Source organism: Bombina bombina, chromosome 4 (assembly GCF_027579735.1).
Source record: "Bombina bombina isolate aBomBom1 chromosome 4, aBomBom1.pri, whole genome shotgun sequence".
NCBI classification, from domain to species: domain Eukaryota; kingdom Metazoa; phylum Chordata; class Amphibia; order Anura; family Bombinatoridae; genus Bombina; species Bombina bombina.
In genome coordinates this window covers 1,159,180,417-1,159,197,585 of record NC_069502.1, presented here as the reverse complement: position 1 = coordinate 1,159,197,585, position 17,169 = coordinate 1,159,180,417, and the positions used below count along the sequence as shown (strand labels likewise).

The 17,169-nt window shown below is 42.1% G+C and overlaps 1 protein-coding gene across 1 annotated transcript in view; it reads left to right on the top strand.

The window, feature by feature from the left end:
- The window catches only part of TMEM63A (transmembrane protein 63A), a 162,309-nt gene that overhangs the window by 108,176 nt on the left and 36,964 nt on the right, over positions 1-17,169 (top strand). The window contains exon 14 of the mRNA XM_053712617.1: positions 15,991-16,144. Within this exon, the coding sequence (XP_053568592.1) occupies positions 15,991-16,144 (154 nt within the window). The remainder of the gene's footprint in view (positions 1-15,990; positions 16,145-17,169) is intronic.

The following is a 17,169-nucleotide window of genomic DNA, read 5'->3' as shown; positions in this document are numbered from 1 at the left end:
GTTGCCTTTTTAAAATGATTAATTCCACACTATGAGGGATATTTCTCAAGCTGTCAACTGCAAACACGCTGGAATTCCGCACTGTAATTGTGGCGAGCTTGATCCGACCTAGTTATCAAAGCCTACAGACCGGCAAAATTTGAAATCTGTGACGTAAGCTACGATCCGCCGGTCTCAGTCCGACACAGATCGATGCTTACGTCATTACAGATGTTCTGAATACACATTCGGCACTATTTAACACTTTTTAAAAGTTATAAAATAGTTAACAGGTACGCTCTCGGCTATTCCGGCCCAGCGTACCTGATTTTCAATCCGCCACCCTGGAGGCCGCGGATGCCATAGGAATCAAAGGGAGTCTGAAAACACTGAAAGCTTATGTTTGATGCTGCCAGATATCCCATTGATTTCTATGGTAGAAAACAAGTAACACTTACACCTAACACCCTAAGCCCTGAGTCTAAACACCCCTAATCTGCCACCCCTGAAATCGGCGCCACCTACATAATGTTATTAACCCCTATTCCGCCACTCCCGAACTCGGCCGCAACTAAATAAATGTATTAACCCCTATCCCGCCGCTCCAGGACCCAGCTGCCACTAAATAAAGTTATTTCTTCTGTTATGTGTGATCAGTCCACGGGTCATCATTACTTCTGGGATATTATCTGCTCCCCTACAGGAAGTGCAAGAGGATTCACCCAGCAGAGTTGCTATATAGCTCCTCCCCTCTACGTCACCCCCAGTCATTCTCTTGCACCCAAAGACTAGATAGGAGGTGTGAGAGGACTATGGTGATTATACTTAGTTTTTATAACTTCAATCAAAAGTTTGTTATTTTACAATAGCACCGGAGCGTGTTATTACTTCTCTGGCAGAGTTTGAAGAAGAATCTACCAGAGTTTTTCTTATGATTTTAACCGGAGTAGTTAAGATCATATTGCTGTTTCTCGGCCATCTGAGGGAGGTAAAAGCTTCAGATCAGGGGACAGCGGGCAGTTGAATCTGCATTGAGGTATGTAGCAGTTTTTATTTTCTGAATGGAATTGATGAGAAAATCCTGCCATACCGTTATAATGACATGTATGTATACTCTACACTTCAGTATTCTGGGGATGGTATTTCACCGGAATTACTCTGTAAAAGTACATTAAACCTTTTAATAGGTATTTAATTCATGTTAAACGTTTTTGCTGGAATGTAGAATCGTTTGCATTTCTGAGGTACTGAGTGAATAAATATTTGGGCATTATTTTTCCACTTGGCAGTTTGCTTGTTTTGATTATGACAGTTTCGTTTCTCTCTCACTGCTGTGTGTGAGGGGGAGGGGCCGTTTTTGGCGCTCTTTGCTACGCATCAAAAATTTCCAGTCAGTTACTCTTGTATTTTCTGCATGATCCGGTTCATCTCTAACAGAACTCAGGGGTCTTCAAACTTCTTTGAAGGGAGGTAGATTCTCTCAGCAGAGCTGTGAGACTTATGTAGTGACTGTGTTTTAAAACGTTGCTCTGTGATTTTTATGTTTAAAATTTAATTAGTGTTACTTTACTAATGGGAACAAACCTTTGCTAACAAGTTGTGTTGTTTTTAAAGAGTGATGCTATAACTGTTTTTCAGTTCATTATTTCAACTGTCATTTAATCGTTTAGTGCTTCTTTGAGGCACAGTACGTTTTTGTTAAATAAGATTGTAACCAAGTTGCATGTTTATTGCTAGTGTGTTAAACATGTCTGATTCAGAGGAAGATACCTGTGTCATTTGTTCCAATGCCAAGGTGGAGCCCAATAGAAATTTATGTACTAACTGTATTGATGCTACTTTAAATAAAAGCCAATCTGTACAAATTGAACAAATTTCACCAAACAGCGAGGGGAGAGTTATGCCGTCTAACTCGCCTCACGTGTCAGTACCTGCGTCTCCCGCCCGGGAGGTGCGTGATATTATGGCGCCTAGTACATCTGGGCAGCCATTACAGATAACATTACAAGATATGGCTACTGTTATGACTGAAGTTTTGGCTAAGTTACCAGAACTAAGAGGCAAGCGTGATCACTCTGGGGTGAGAACAGAGTGCGCTGATAATTCTAGGGCCATGTCTGATACTGCGTCACAGCTTGCAGAGCATGAGGACGGAGAGCTTCATTCTGTAGGTGACGGTTCTGATCCAAGCAGATTGGATTCAGATATTTCAAATTTTAAATTTAAATTGGAAAACCTCCGTGTATTACTAGGGGAGGTCTTAGCGGCTCTTAACGATTGTAACACTGTTGCAATACCAGAGAAAATGTGTAGGTTGGATAAATACTTTGCGGTACCGGCGAGTACTGACGTTTTTCCTATACCTAAGAGATTAACTGAAATTGTTACTAAGGAGTGGGATAGACCCGGTGTGCCGTTCTCACCCCCTCCAATATTTAGAAAGATGTTTCCAATAGACGCCACCACACGGGACTTATGGCAAACGGTCCCTAAGGTGGAGGGAGCAGTCTCTACTTTAGCTAAGCGCACCACTATCCCGGTGGAGGATAGCTGTGCTTTTTCAGATCCTATGGATAAAAAATTAGAGGGTTACCTTAAGAAAATGTTTGTTCAACAAGGTTTTATATTGCAACCCCTTGCATGCATCGCGCCGATTACGGCTGCGGCAGCATTTTGGATTGAGTCTCTGGAAGAGAACCTTAGTTCCGCTACGCTGGACGACATTACGGACAGGCTTAGAGTCCTTAAACTAGCTAATTCATTCATTTCGGAGGCCGTAGTACATTTAACCAAACTTACGGCTAAGAATTCAGGATTCGCCATTCAGGCACGTAGGGCGCTGTGGCTAAAATCCTGGTCGGCTGATGTAACTTCTAAGTCCAAATTACTTAATATACCTTTCAAGGGGCAAACTTTATTTGGGCCCGGTTTGAAAGAAATTATCGCTGACATTACAGGAGGTAAGGGCCACGCTCTACCTCAAGACAAAGCCAAAGCTAAGGCTAGACAGTCTAATTTTCGTCCCTTTCGGAATTTCAAAGCAGGTGCAGCATCAACTTCCACTGCACCAAAACAGGAAGGAGCTGTTGCTCGTTACAGACAAGGCTGGAAACCTAACCAGTCCTGGAATAAGGGCAAGCAGGCCAGAAAACCTGCTGCTGCCCCTAAGACAGCATGAACCGAGGGCCCCCGATCCGGGACCGGATCTAGTGGGGGGCAGACTCTCTCTCTTCGCCCAGGCTTGGGCAAGAGATGTCCAGGATCCCTGGGCGCTAGAGATCATATCTCAGGGATACCTTCTAGACTTCAAATTATCTCCCCCAAGAGGGAGATTTCATCTGTCAAGGTTGTCAACAAGCCAAATAAAGAAAGACGCGTTTCTACGCTGTGTACAAGATCTATTATTAATGGGAGTGATCCATCCGGTTCCGCGGTCGGAACAAGGACAAGGGTTTTACTCAAACCTGTTTGTGGTCCCCAAAAAAGAGGGAACTTTCAGGCCAATCTTGGATTTAAAGATCCTAAACAAATTCCTAAGAGTTCCATCGTTCAAAATGGAAACTATTCGGACAATCTTACCCATGATCCAAAAGGGTCAGTACATGACCACAGTGGATTTAAAGGATGCTTACCTTCACATACCGATTCACAAAGATCATTACCGGTATCTAAGGTTTGCCTTCTTAGACAGGCATTACCAGTTTGTAGCCCTTCCATTCGGATTGGCTACGGCTCCAAGAATCTTCACAAAGGTTCTGGGTGCCCTTCTAGCGGTTCTGAGACCGCGAGGAATTTCGGTAGCTCCGTACCTAGACGACATTCTGATACAAGCTTCAAGCTTTCAAACTGCCAAGTCTCATACAGAGTTAGTTCTGGCATTTCTAAGGTCGCATGGATGGAAAGTGAACGAAAAGAAGAGTTCTCTCTTGCCTCTCACAAGAGTTCCATTCTTGGGGACTCTTATAGATTCTGTAGAAATGAAGATTTATCTGACAGAAGACAGATTAACAAAGCTTCTAAATACATGCCGTGTCCTTCATTCCATTCAACTCCCGTCAGTAGCTCAATGCATGGAGGTGATCGGCTTAATGGTAGCAGCAATGGACATAGTACCCTTTGCACGCCTACATCTCAGACCGCTGCAATTGTGCATGCTGAGTCAGTGGAATGGGGATTACTCAGATTTGTCCCCCACTCTGAATCTGGATCAAGAGACCAGAAACTCTCTTCTATGGTGGCTTTCTCGGCCACATCTGTCCAGGGGGATGCCGTTCAGCAGGCCGGACTGGACAATTGTAACAACAGACGCCAGCCTTCTAGGTTGGGGCGCTGTCTGGAATTCTCTGAAGGCTCAGGGACAATGGAGTCAGGAGGAAAGTCTCCTGCCAATAAACATTCTGGAATTGAGAGCAGTTCTCAATGCCCTTCTAGCTTGGCCCCAGTTAAAGACTCGGGGGTTCATCAGGTTTCAGTCGGACAACATCACGACTGTAGCTTACATCAACCATCAGGGAGGGACAAGAAGCTCCCTAGCAATGATAGAAGTATCAAAGATAATTTGCTGGGCAGAGTCTCACTCTTGCCACCTATCAGCAATCCACATCCCGGGAGTGGAGAACTGGGAGGCGGATTTCTTGAGTCGCCAGACTCTTCATCCGGGGGAGTGGGAACTTCATCCGGAGGTCTTTGCCCAAATACTTCGACGTTGGGGCAAACCAGAGATAGATCTCATGGCGTCTCGCCAGAACGCCAAACTTCCTCGCTACGGATCCAGATCCAGGGATCCGGGAGCGGTTCTGATAGATGCTTTGACAGCACCTTGGAACTTCAGGATGGCTTATGTGTTTCCACCCTTCCCGCTGCTTCCTCGATTGATTGCCAAAATCAAACAGGAGAGAGCATCAGTGATTCTAATAGCGCCTGCATGGCCGCGCAGGACTTGGTATGCAGATCTAGTGGACATGTCATCCTGTCCGCCTTGGTCTCTACCTCTAAGACAGGACCTTCTGATTCAGGGTCCATTCAAACATCAAAGTCTAACTTCTCTGAAGCTGACTGCTTGGAAATTGAACGCTTGATTTTATCAAAACGTGGTTTTTCTGAGTCGGTTATTGATACCCTGATACAGGCTAGGAAGCCTGTTACCAGAAAGATTTACCATAAAATATGGCGTAAATACCTATACTGGTGTGAATCCAAAGATTACTCCTGGAGTAAGGTTAGGATTCCTAGGATATTGTCTTTTCTACAAGAAGGTTTAGAAAAGGGTTTATCGGCTAGCTCATTAAGGGGACAGATCTCAGCTCTGTCCATCTTGTTGCACAGGCGTCTGTCAGAAAATTCAGACATCCAGGCCTTTTGTCAGGCTTTAGCTAGGATCAAGCCTGTGTTTAAAACTGTTGCTCCGCCATGGAGTTTAAACTTAGTTCTTAACGTTTTACAGGGTGTTCCGTTTGAACCCCTTCATTCCATTGATATAAAATTGTTATCTTGGAAAGTTCTATTTTTAATGGCTATTTCCTCGGCTCGAAGAGTCTCTGAGTTATCAGCCCTACATTGTGATTCTCCTTATCTGATCTTTCACTCAGACAAGGTAGTTCTGCGTACTAAACCTGGGTTCTTACCTAAGGTTGTCTCTAATAGGAATATCAATCAAGAGATTGTTGTTCCATCCTTGTGTCCAAATCCTTCTTCAAAGAAGGAACGTCTTCTACACAATCTGGATGTAGTTCGTGCCCTCAAGTTCTACTTGCAGGCAACTAAAGATTTTCGCCAAACTTCTTCCCTGTTTGTCGTTTATTCTGGACAGAGGAGAGGTCAAAAAGCTTCTGCTACCTCTCTCTCTTTTTGGCTTCGTAGCATAATACGTTTAGCCTATGAGACTGCTGGACAGCAGCCTCCTGAAAGAATTACAGCTCATTCCACTAGAGCTGTGGCTTCCACTTGGGCCTTTAAGAATGAGGCCTCTGTTGAACAGATTTGCAAGGCTGCAACTTGGTCTTCGCTTCATACTTTTTCCAAATTTTACAAATTTGACACTTTTGCTTCTTCGGAGGCTATTTTTGGGAGAAAGGTTCTTCAGGCAGTGGTTCCTTCTGTATAATGAGCCTGCCTATCCCTCCCGTCATCCGTGTACTTTTGCTTTGGTATTGGTATCCCAGAAGTAATGATGACCCGTGGACTGATCACACATAACAGAAGAAAACATAATTTATGCTTACCTGATAAATTCCTTTCTTCTGTTGTGTGATCAGTCCACGGCCCGCCCTGTTTTTTACGGCAGGTACATATTTTTTAAATTATAATTCAGTCACCACTACACCCTTGGCTTCTCCTTTCTCGTTGGTCTTTGGTCGAATGACTGGAGGTGACGTAGAGGGGAGGAGCTATATAGCAACTCTGCTGGGTGAATCCTCTTGCACTTCCTGTAGGGGAGCAGATAATATCCCAGAAGTAATGATGACCCGTGGACTGATCACACAACAGAAGAAAGGAATTTATCAGGTAAGCATAAATTATGTTTTACTCCTATTCCGCCGCTCCCCGACACCACCGCCACTAAATAAACTTATTAACCCCTAAACCTCTGGCCTCCCACATCACTACCATTAACTAAACCTATTAACCCCTAAACCTCCAGTCCCCACATCGTCATAAACTAAATTAAGCTATTAACCCCTAAACCCAACAACCCGCTTACTTTACATTAAAATTACAACATCCCTATCTTAAAATAAATTTAAACTTACCTGTAGAATTAAAATAAACTAATTCTAAACTATTAATTAACCTACCGTAATTATTATACTAAAATTACATTAAACTAGCAATTAAATTAACTATATTATATATTAAAGAAACCCTAACCCTACTAAAATTATTTAAATCTACTATTAAAAATTACTAAATTACAAAAAAAATAAACGCTAAGTTGCAAAAAATAAAAAACACTAATTTACAAAAAACAAACAAACACATTATCAAAAATAAAAAAGAATTACACCTAATCTAATAGCCCTATCAAAATAAAAAAGCCTCACAAAATAAAAAAACCTAGCCTTCACTAAACTACCAATGGCCCTTAAAAGGGCCTTTTGCAGGGCATTGCCCCAAAGAAATCCGCTCTTTTAACTGTAAAAAAAAACAACAAAAAAACACCCCCCAACAGTAAAACCCAACCAACCAACCAACCAACCCACCCAAATAAAAAGCCTATCTGAAAAACCTATGCTCCACATTGCCCTGAAAAGGGCATTTGTATGGGCATTGCCCTTAAAAGGGCATTTAGCCCTTTTACCTGCCTAGACCCTACTCTAAAAATAAAACCCACCCACAAAATCCTTAAATAAAACTAGCACTAACCCCCGATGATCCACTTACAGTTTTTGAAGTTCCGCTTGAAGGATCCATCCAGCCGGCAAGAAGTCTTCATCCGGGCGGCCTCTTCCATCTTCATCCATCTGGCGAAGTCTTCATCCATGCGTCCTCTTCTATCTTCATCCATGCGTCCTCTTCTATCTTCATCCATCCGGCGCGGAGCTCCTCTTCAATACGGTCGCCGCCGTAAACTGGAACTTGAATGCAAGTGACATCATCCAAGATGGCGTCCCTTGCATTCCTATTGGCTAAAAGGTTCCAATCAGCCAATAGGATGAGAGCTCAATCCTATTAGCTGTTACAATCAGCCAATAGGATTGAGCTCTCATCCTATTGGCTGATTGGAACAGCCAATAGGATCTTAGCAGCTCTAATCCTATTTGCTGATTGGAACCTTTCAGCCAATAGGAATTCAAGGGACGCCATCTTGGATGACGTCACTTGCATTCAAGTTCCAGTTTACGGCGGCGACCATATAAATAAGTTCAGGGAGTGGCGGGATAGGGGTTAAACATTTTAGTATAGTGGCGGCGTTTAGTGACAGGGTATAAATAAAGTTGGTAAAAAGCCGAATAGCAGCGAGATTGATGACTGTTAGTAAATAACAGTTCGATGCTCATCGCCCCGTACTTGATGCTCGTCTTTTTGCTGGCTTTTTTTTATAAATATGGAGATCGTATTCAGTTCCGAGGCCGCGATGTTAGGCGAACGTATTGGTGCCAGCGAATGCAGCATAGTTGAGGCTTTGATAAATATCCTTCTATGTATTTTAAGGTTGTATGTAATCACCAATAGCATGTAATATAGGTTTAAGAAAGCACAAGCAGGATCCCTATGGATGCTATAAAAGAGCTGTTTAGGCTCATTGACAGATATCTGATGAAGCCCTGGCCAACCCCTGAGTGGGAGGGGCAAAAGGCGTCATCTGACACAACACACATGGTGTTAATTTGGTGAAAACCTCACACGCTAGATTCCGTATACGCAACTTTGCATCTTCATCTGTTACAAGCAGCTGTGTTTGGAAGGTAACATTAATGTAACAACTGCAACTCACTTAGATACTCTGCACAGGATTGCAACTTTGTTTGGCATACTTTACGCTTCTACTGGCAGTTGATTGGGACGCCTTGATGTTTCAAAGTAAAGCAACAAATGTGCTAACACGATGGTGAGATTCCTCTAATACCGGTTGATTGGATCAGAGAAATGTACCTTTGCAAGTGGTATTAAGATCGTTACGATAAGATCCTCTGCATAAGAGTGTAATTTCTTGGGACTGATCTGTATCTTATCTACCTAAACATAGGTATTGGAAGTGGATGTTTTCTTTCGTTCAACTCATTTACCTTTATCCATTTGGATCGTGCTTTGGCACTAAGTGCTCCTGAATCTGCTGTAACTAACTTTTCAGTTCAAATTGCTGGGAAGCGTGCTATTAGCACTAACGCCTTGCACATTATTGTGCTCTGCAATTGAATTTGTTTACTTAAGTTCTTTAATGAACGTATATGGTGTGATATTTTGCATATTTATGTTTTTATAAAGTGGTGGTTCTCTTATTTTTGATCTCACAATTTATACAAGTATGTTTAAAATTGCATTGGTGCGGCCTTGCCATTCTTTGACATATGAATATACATCATTTGTCCTTTCTCTTTCTTGTGCAAAAAAAAAAGCAGCTTATTACAAGTGGAGTTCAATAACGCACAATCTGGTAATAAAAGTTGAGGATAACAAAGTGTGCCATATTAGCTCGCTCATTGCGATTGTATTACAAGTGGTGAATTAAGTGCTGTGCTTGAGCGCAATCCATAATATCACTGTAAAATGTAGTGCTTTTCTCTTGTAAGATGTATCGAGTCCACGGATTCATCCATACTTGTGGGATATTCTCCTTCCCAACAGGAAGTGGCAAAGAGAGCACCCACAGCAGAGCTGTCTATATAGCTCCTCCCTTAGCTCCACCCCCCCCCCCCCCCCCCCCCCCAGTCATTCTCTTTGCCTGCTTAATTGCTAGGAAGGGTAAAGTGAGTGTGGTGACAAAAATGTTAGTTTTTATTTTCTCAAGCAAAAGTTTGTTATTTTAAATGGTACCGGTGTGTACTACTTACTATCTGGCAGAAAAGGGATGAAGATTTCTGCAAGGAGGATGATGATCTTAGCACTTTGTAACTAAGATCCACTGCTGTTCCCACAGAGGCTGAGGAGTACAGGAAAACTTCAGTTGGGGGAACGGTTTGCATGCAAAGCTGCATTGAGGTATGTTCAGTCTATTTTTTTCTAGACAGACTGTGATAATTCTAGAAAAGGCTGGCAATATCCCCATGAGGGAAGGGTAAGCTGTATTCAGACACTTAATAGGAATCCCAGCTTGCATAAAGGGCTCATTGTTTACTGGTGACACTGATAGGAAAAAACGTTTTTTATTGCAAACATAACGTTTTTTTTGAGGGACTTTAAGGGGTCATTGTGGCTTATTTAAGGGTTATTAACCCACAAGGCTAGTTTAGAAACACTCTGGTGTGTTTCTTTTAGGCCCCATAACATCGAGTGAGGTGGGAGGGGACTATTTTCGCGCCTCAGTTGCTCAGTTTCTTTTCTTCAGAGACATCCAGCTGCTTCTACAGAGGGTCCTGCTGTGTTTGAGGGCTTTAAAGAAGTTTTTTCCCCACAAATCGTTCCTAAAGGGCAGGTAGGCGCCACAGCAGAGCTGTGGCAAGGTGCTGAACGTTGTTTTACCGGTTTTTGACGTTTTGTCAATCCAGTTTTTACATTAAGGGGTTAATTGTTTATTTGTCTAGCTGTGCAAATTTACTAAGGCTTTATGAGGCTACTGTAAAAATTTTGTAAAGTTTACTGCTTTTTTACACTGTTTTTCAGAGTTTGTGCATCTTTTTTTCTCTTAAAGGCACAGTACCGTTTTTTTCTAAGTATTATTTGCTTTAATTCAAGTGTTTTCCAAGCTTGCTTGTTTCATTACTAGCCTGTTTTTAACATGTCTGACATCAAGGAAAATCCTTGTTCACTGTGTTTAGAAGCCATTGTGGAACCCCCTCTTAGAATGTGTCCCACTTGCACTGATATGTCTATAAATTATAAAGAGCATATTTTTGCACTTAAAAATATAGCAATAGATGATTCTCAGACAGAAGGAAATGAGGGTTTGCCATCTAGCTCTCCCCAAGTGTCACATCCAGTAACGCCCGCACAAGTGACGCCAAGTACCTCTAGTGCGTCGAATTTACTTTACAAGACATGGCCACAGTTATGAATACAACCCTCACAGAGGTTTTATCTAAACTGCCTGGTTTACAAGGAAAGCGTGACAGCTCTGGGTCAAGAACAAATGCTGAGCCGTCTGACGCTTTAGTAGCCGTATCCGATATACCCTCACAATGTTCTGAAGTAGGGGTAAAGGATTTGTTATCTGAGGGAGAAATTTCTGATTCAGGAAGGACGCTCCCTCAAACAGATTCTGATATGACGGCCTTTAAATTTAAGCTTGAACACCTCCGCTTACTGCTCAGGGAGGTATTAGCGACTCTAGATAATTGTGACCCTATAGTGGTCCCAGAGAAATTGTGTAAAATGGACAAATACTTAGAGGTTCCTGTTTACACTGATGTTTTTCCAGTCCCTAAGAGGATTGTGAATATTGTTACTTAGGAGTGGGATAGACCAGGTATTCCGTTCGCTGCCTCTCCTGTTTTTAAGAAAATGTTTCCCATATCTGACACCATGCGGGACTCGTGGCAGACGGTTCCTAAGGTGGAGGGAGCTATTTCTACTCTTGCTAAGCGTACAACTATACCTATCGAAGACAGTTGTGCTTTCAAAGATCCTATGGATAAAAAAATTAGAGGGTCTCCTAAAGAAAATTTTTGTTCATCAAGGTTTTCTTCTCCAACCTATTGCGTGCATTGTTCCTGTAACTACTGCAGCTGCTTTCTGGTTCGAGGCTCTAGAAGAGGCTCTCCAGATGGAGACTCCATTAGAGGATATTATGGATAGAATTAAGGCCCTTAAAATGGCTAATTCTTTCATTACAGATGCCGCTTTCCAAATGGCTAAATTAGCGGCAAAAAATTCAGGTTTTGCCATTTTAGCACGCAGGGCGTTATGGCTTAAGTCCTGGTCTGCTGATGTGTCATCAAAATCTAAACTGTTGAACATCCCTTTCAAAGGAAAGACCCTATTCGGGCCTGAACTGAAAGAGATTATTTCAGACATCACTAGAGGGAAAGGCCATGCCCTCCCTCAGGATAAAACAAATAAAATGAGGACCAAACAAAATAATTTTCGTTCCTTTCGGAACTTCAAAGGTGGTCCCGCTTCAGCTTCCCCTGCAGCAAAGCAAGAGGGGAATTCTGCCCAATCCAAGTCAGTCTGGAGACCTAACCAGGCTTGGAACAAAGTTAAACAGGCCAAGAAGCCTGCTGCTGCCTCTAAGACAGCATGAAGGGGTAGCCCCCGATCCGGGACCGGGTCTAGTAGGGGGCAGACTCTCTCTCTCTTCGCTCAGGCTTGGGCAAGAGATGTTCACGATTCCTGGGCTTTAGAAATTGTGTCCCAGGGATATCTTCTGGACTTCAAAGACTCCCCCCCCAAGGGGGAGATTTCACATTTCTCAATTGTCTGCAAACCAGACAAAGAGAGAGGTGTTCTTACGCTGTGTAGAAGACCTACATACCATGGGAGTGATCCGCCCAGTTCCAAGAGCGGAACAAGGGCTAGGTTTTTACTCCAACCTGTTTGTGGTTCCCAAAAAAGAGGGAACTTTCAGATCAATCTTGGATCTCAAAATTCTAAACAAATTCCTCAGAGTACCATCTTTCAAGATGGAGACTATTCGGACTATTCTTCCTCTGATCCAGGAGGGTCAATATATGACTACCGTGGACTTAAAGGATGCGTATCTACACATCCCTATTCACAGAGATCATCATCATCAATTCCTCAGATTCGCCTTTCTGGACAGGCATTACCAGTTTGTGGCCCTTCCCTTCGGGTTGGCCACGGCTCCCAGAATTTTCACAAAGGTGCTAGGGTCCCTTTTGGTGGTTCAAAGACCGCGGGGTATAACAGTGGCGCCTTATTTAGACGACATCTTAATTCAGGCGTCGACTTTCCAGCTCGCCAAGTCTCACACGGACATCGTGTTGGCTTTTCTGAGATCTAACGGATGGAAGGTGAACATAAAAAAAAGAGTTCTCTCGTCCCTCTCACAAGAGTTTCCTTCCTAGGGACTCTGATAGACTCGGTAGAAATGAAAATATTTCTGACGGAGGTCAGAAAATCAAAACTTTTAATCACTTGCCGAGCTCTTCATTCCATTCCTCGGCCATCAGTGGCTCAGTGTATGGAGGTAATCGGACTCTTGGTAGCGGCAATGGACATAGTTTCTTTTGCCCGCCTACACCTCAGACCGCTGCAACTATGCATGCTCAAACAGTGGAATGGGGATTATGCAGATTTATCTCCTCAACTGAATCTGGACCAGGAGACCAGAGATTCTCTTCTCTGGTGGTTGTCTCAGGACCACCTGTCTCAGGGAATGTGTTTCCGCAGGCCAGAGTGGCTCATAGTAAGGACAGATGCCAGCCTGCTAGGCTGGGGTGCAGCCTGGAAATCCCTGAAAGCACAGGGCTTATGGTCTTGGGAGGAAACTCTCCTCCCGATAAACATTCTAGAACTGAGAGCGATATTCAATGCGCTTCAGGCGAGGCCTCAGCTAGCTGCGGCCAAATTCATCAGATTTCAGTCGGACAACATCACAACTGTAGCTTATATCAATCATCAAGGAGGAACACGGAGTTCTCTAGCGATGATGGAGGTAACCAAAATAATCCGATGGGCGGAGGATCACTCTTGCCATCTCTCAGCAATCCATAACCCAGGGGTAGAGAACTGGGAGGCGGATTTCCTAAGTCGTCAGACTTTTCATCCGGGGTAGTGGGAGCTCCATCCGGAGGTATTTGCCCAGCTGACTCAGCTATGGGGCACACCAGAATTGGATCTGATGGCGTCCCGACAGAACGCCAAACTTCCTCGTTATGGGTCCAGGTCCCGGGATCCCCAGGCGGTACTGATAGATGCTCTAGCAGTGCCCTGGTCCTTCAATCTGGCTTATGTATTTCCACCGTTTCCTCTCCTCCCACGTCTGGTTGCCAGAATCAAGCAGGAGAGAGCTTCGGTGATTCTGATAGCGCCTGCGTGGCCACGCAGGACTTGGTATGCAGACCTGGCGGACATGTCATCTGTTCCACCGTGGACTCTGCCAATGAGGCAGGACCTTCTAATCCAAGGTCCATTCAAGCATCCAAATCTAATTTCTCTGCGTCTGACTGCTTGGAGATTGAACGCCTGATTCTATCACAGCGTGGTTTCTCTGAGTTGGTCATTGATACCCTGATTCAAGCTAGAAAGCCTGTCACCAGGAAAATCTATCATAAGATTTGGTGCAAATATCTTTGTTGGTGTGAATCCAAGGGTTACTCATGGAGTAAGATTAGGATTCCTAGAATATTGTCTTTTCTCCAAGAAGGATTGGAGAAGGGATTATCAGCTAGTTCCTTAAAAGGACAGATATCTGCTTTGTCTATTCTTTTACACAAACGTCTGGCAGATGTCCCAGACGTTCAAGCGTTTAGTCAGGATCAAGCCTGTATTTAAACCGGTTGCTCCGCCATGGAGCCTAAACTTAGTTCTTAAAGTTCTTCAAGGGGTTCCGTTTGAACCTATGCATTCCATAGATATTAAGCTTCTATCTTGGAAAGTTTTGTTTTTAGTAGCTATCTCTTCGGCTCGAAGAGTTTCTGAGTTATCTGCTTTACAGTGTGACTCACCTTACCTAGTTTTTCATGCAGATAAGGTGGTTTTGCGTACCAAACCTGGATTCCTTCCTAAGGTTGTTTCTAATAGGAATATCAATCAGGAAATTGTTGTTCCTTCACTGTGTCCTAATCCTTCATCAAAGAAGGAACGTCTGTTGCACAATCTTGATGTGGTTCATGCTTTAAAGTTCTACTTACAAGCAACTAAAGATTTCCGTCAAACATCTTCATTGTTTGTTGTTTACTCTGGTAAGCGGAGAGGTCAAAAGGCTACGGCTACCTCTCTTTCCTTTTGGCTGAAAAGCATCATCCGTTTGGCTTATGAGACTGCTGGCCAGCAGCCTCCTGAATGAATTACTGCTCATTCTACTAGAGCAGTGGCTTCCACATGGGCTTTTAAAAATGAGGCTTCTGTTGAACAGATTTGTAAGGCGGCGACTTGGTCTTTGCTTCATACTTTTTACAAATTTTACAAATTTGATACTTTTGCTTCTTTGGAGGCTATTTTTGGGAGAAAGGTTCTACAAGCAGTGGTGCCTTCCATTTAAGGAACCTGTCTTGTCCCTCCCTTCATCCGTGTCCTAAAGCTTTGGTATTGGTATCCCACAAGTATGGATGAATCCGTGGACTTGATACATCTTACAAGAGAAAACAGAATTTATGCTTATCTGATAAATTTCTTTCTCTTGTGATGTATCGAGTCCACGGCCCGCCCTGTCTATTTAAGACAGGTAGTGTATTTTTACTTAAAAAACTTCAGTCACCTCTGCACCCTATAGTTTCTCCTTTTTCTTCCTAGCCTTCGGTCGAATGACTGGGGGGGGCGGAGCTAAGGGAGGAGCTATATAGACAGCTCTGCTGTGGGTGCTCTCTTTGCTACTTCCTGTTGGGAAGGAGAATATCCCACAAGCATGGATGAATCTGTGGACTCGATACATCACAAGAGAAAGAAATTTATCAGGTAAGCATAAATTCTGTTTTTAAGACCTGTCCTGGAGTAAATAGAAACTAATAGTATAGCACAGAACACACCATTAAGTCGCCGATCTACATCAGCTGCTCCGCTCTGACGGTCTCTACACTGACTCCCCATACATTTTGAGGGGACAGTCTAGTCAAAATTAAACTTCCATTATTCATATAGGGCATGCAATCTTAAAAACTTTCCAATTTACTTTAATCATCAAATTGTCTTTGTTCTTTTGGTATTCTTTATTGAAAGCTAAACCTAGGTAGGCTGATATGCTAATTTCTAAGCCCTTGAAGCCCACCTCTTATCTCAGTGCATTTTGAAAGTTGTTCACAGCTAGACAGAACTAGTTCATGTGTGCCACAAAGATAATAATGTGCTCACTCCCATGGAGTTATTGAAGAATCAGCACTGATTGGCTAAAATGCAAGTCTATCAAAATAGCTGAGATAAGGGGGCAGTCTATAGAGGCTTAGATACAGGGTAATCACAGAGGTAAAAAGTATATTAATATAACCGTGTTGGTTATGCAAAACTGGGGAATGGGTAATAAAGGGATTATCTGTCTTTTTACACAATAACAATTCTGTAATAGACTGTCCCTTTACCACTAACATATAAAGCACTCAGATATGTTTCTGTTTTCAGAAATGTATTTTAAAATTCAGTTTTACTAAATGTAAATGCAGCAAATCTTTGGTCTCGCACATGTATATCTCTCAAATCAATATATAGTTTTGACCAATATTCGCCATGGGTTTAACATACTATAAATGCTCTGTACAGTTGTTATATTGACCTATAATCACTGTTTATTCCCTTTGTCAGGGCTAATCTCTCTGTGCAGGGAATACGGTGGTGGGCCCGGTGGTTTGGCATAAATTTTTGTCTTTTTATCATATTATTCTTCTTGACAACCCCATCTATAATTATCACAACGATCGACAAATTCAACGTAACCAAACCGATTTATTACCTAAATGTAAGTAACCAGTAAACAAATGATATTTTATTGTATACAAAACATGACTAATGTATGCATTCATTATCTATATATTATGTCAAATCCGATTTTGTTTTATAGGAGATGCATATTTCTTTTTAGTCAGTACCACTAGGGGCCGCCAAACGCATTCAACGTTTATTTCTATGGATGCCATGCTGTATATATATTTTCAAATTTCACCTGCTACTGCGCCGCCACCCCCTCCCCCTCCCAGTTATATATTGGACACCTTGAAACCCTAAATAAGATAGAGACGTATCATTAAAGTAGCTTCCCACTAAAGTCACATTAAAAAAAGTAGCTTTATTGCACAACCACATACAATAAACCTATTTTCCAGTGACGCTTGTTGAATGCTTAAATATTTTAGAATACAAAGTTTAATTACGTGCAGTAAATAAGGTAGCATTTGTGTTTGGGTTGGGGTATTACTATCCTATAATGGAACCCAAGCTCTGCCTCCTAAATATATACAAATTATCCAAAATTAAATTTGTAAATGACAAATACTTCACAACTTTTTAAAGGATGGCGCAGTGACGGCTGGATTGCGTATAGGACGCAATATTAAATTATAAAAAATGTGTATAATGTTCCACCATAAATAAATTATCCACCTAAAATTACTCAAATGTACAAGGTTAATAATTTATAGTTCATATGCTACTACTGGCGTATATAATTATATCATATATTCAAATATCATATAAACATTATTATTGATATTATCAAATGGATTAACAGTCTCTACTAAGATGATGTTCTCTGGGATTCAAAAAATGACAACGAAATTACAATATAGTATAAATATTTAATCTAATAAAAAAGCAATTTTCCTTATAAATAAAATTAGATTCTAAAAATGATTCATATTATCATACACCGGTGTATCCATTCATACTACACTCCTAGATAGAGCAAATATAAAAAAAAATATGTAAAAAAAAAAAAAAAAGAATATGGCTCTCTCTAAATGTTTCGGCACAAGTGCATTTATCAAG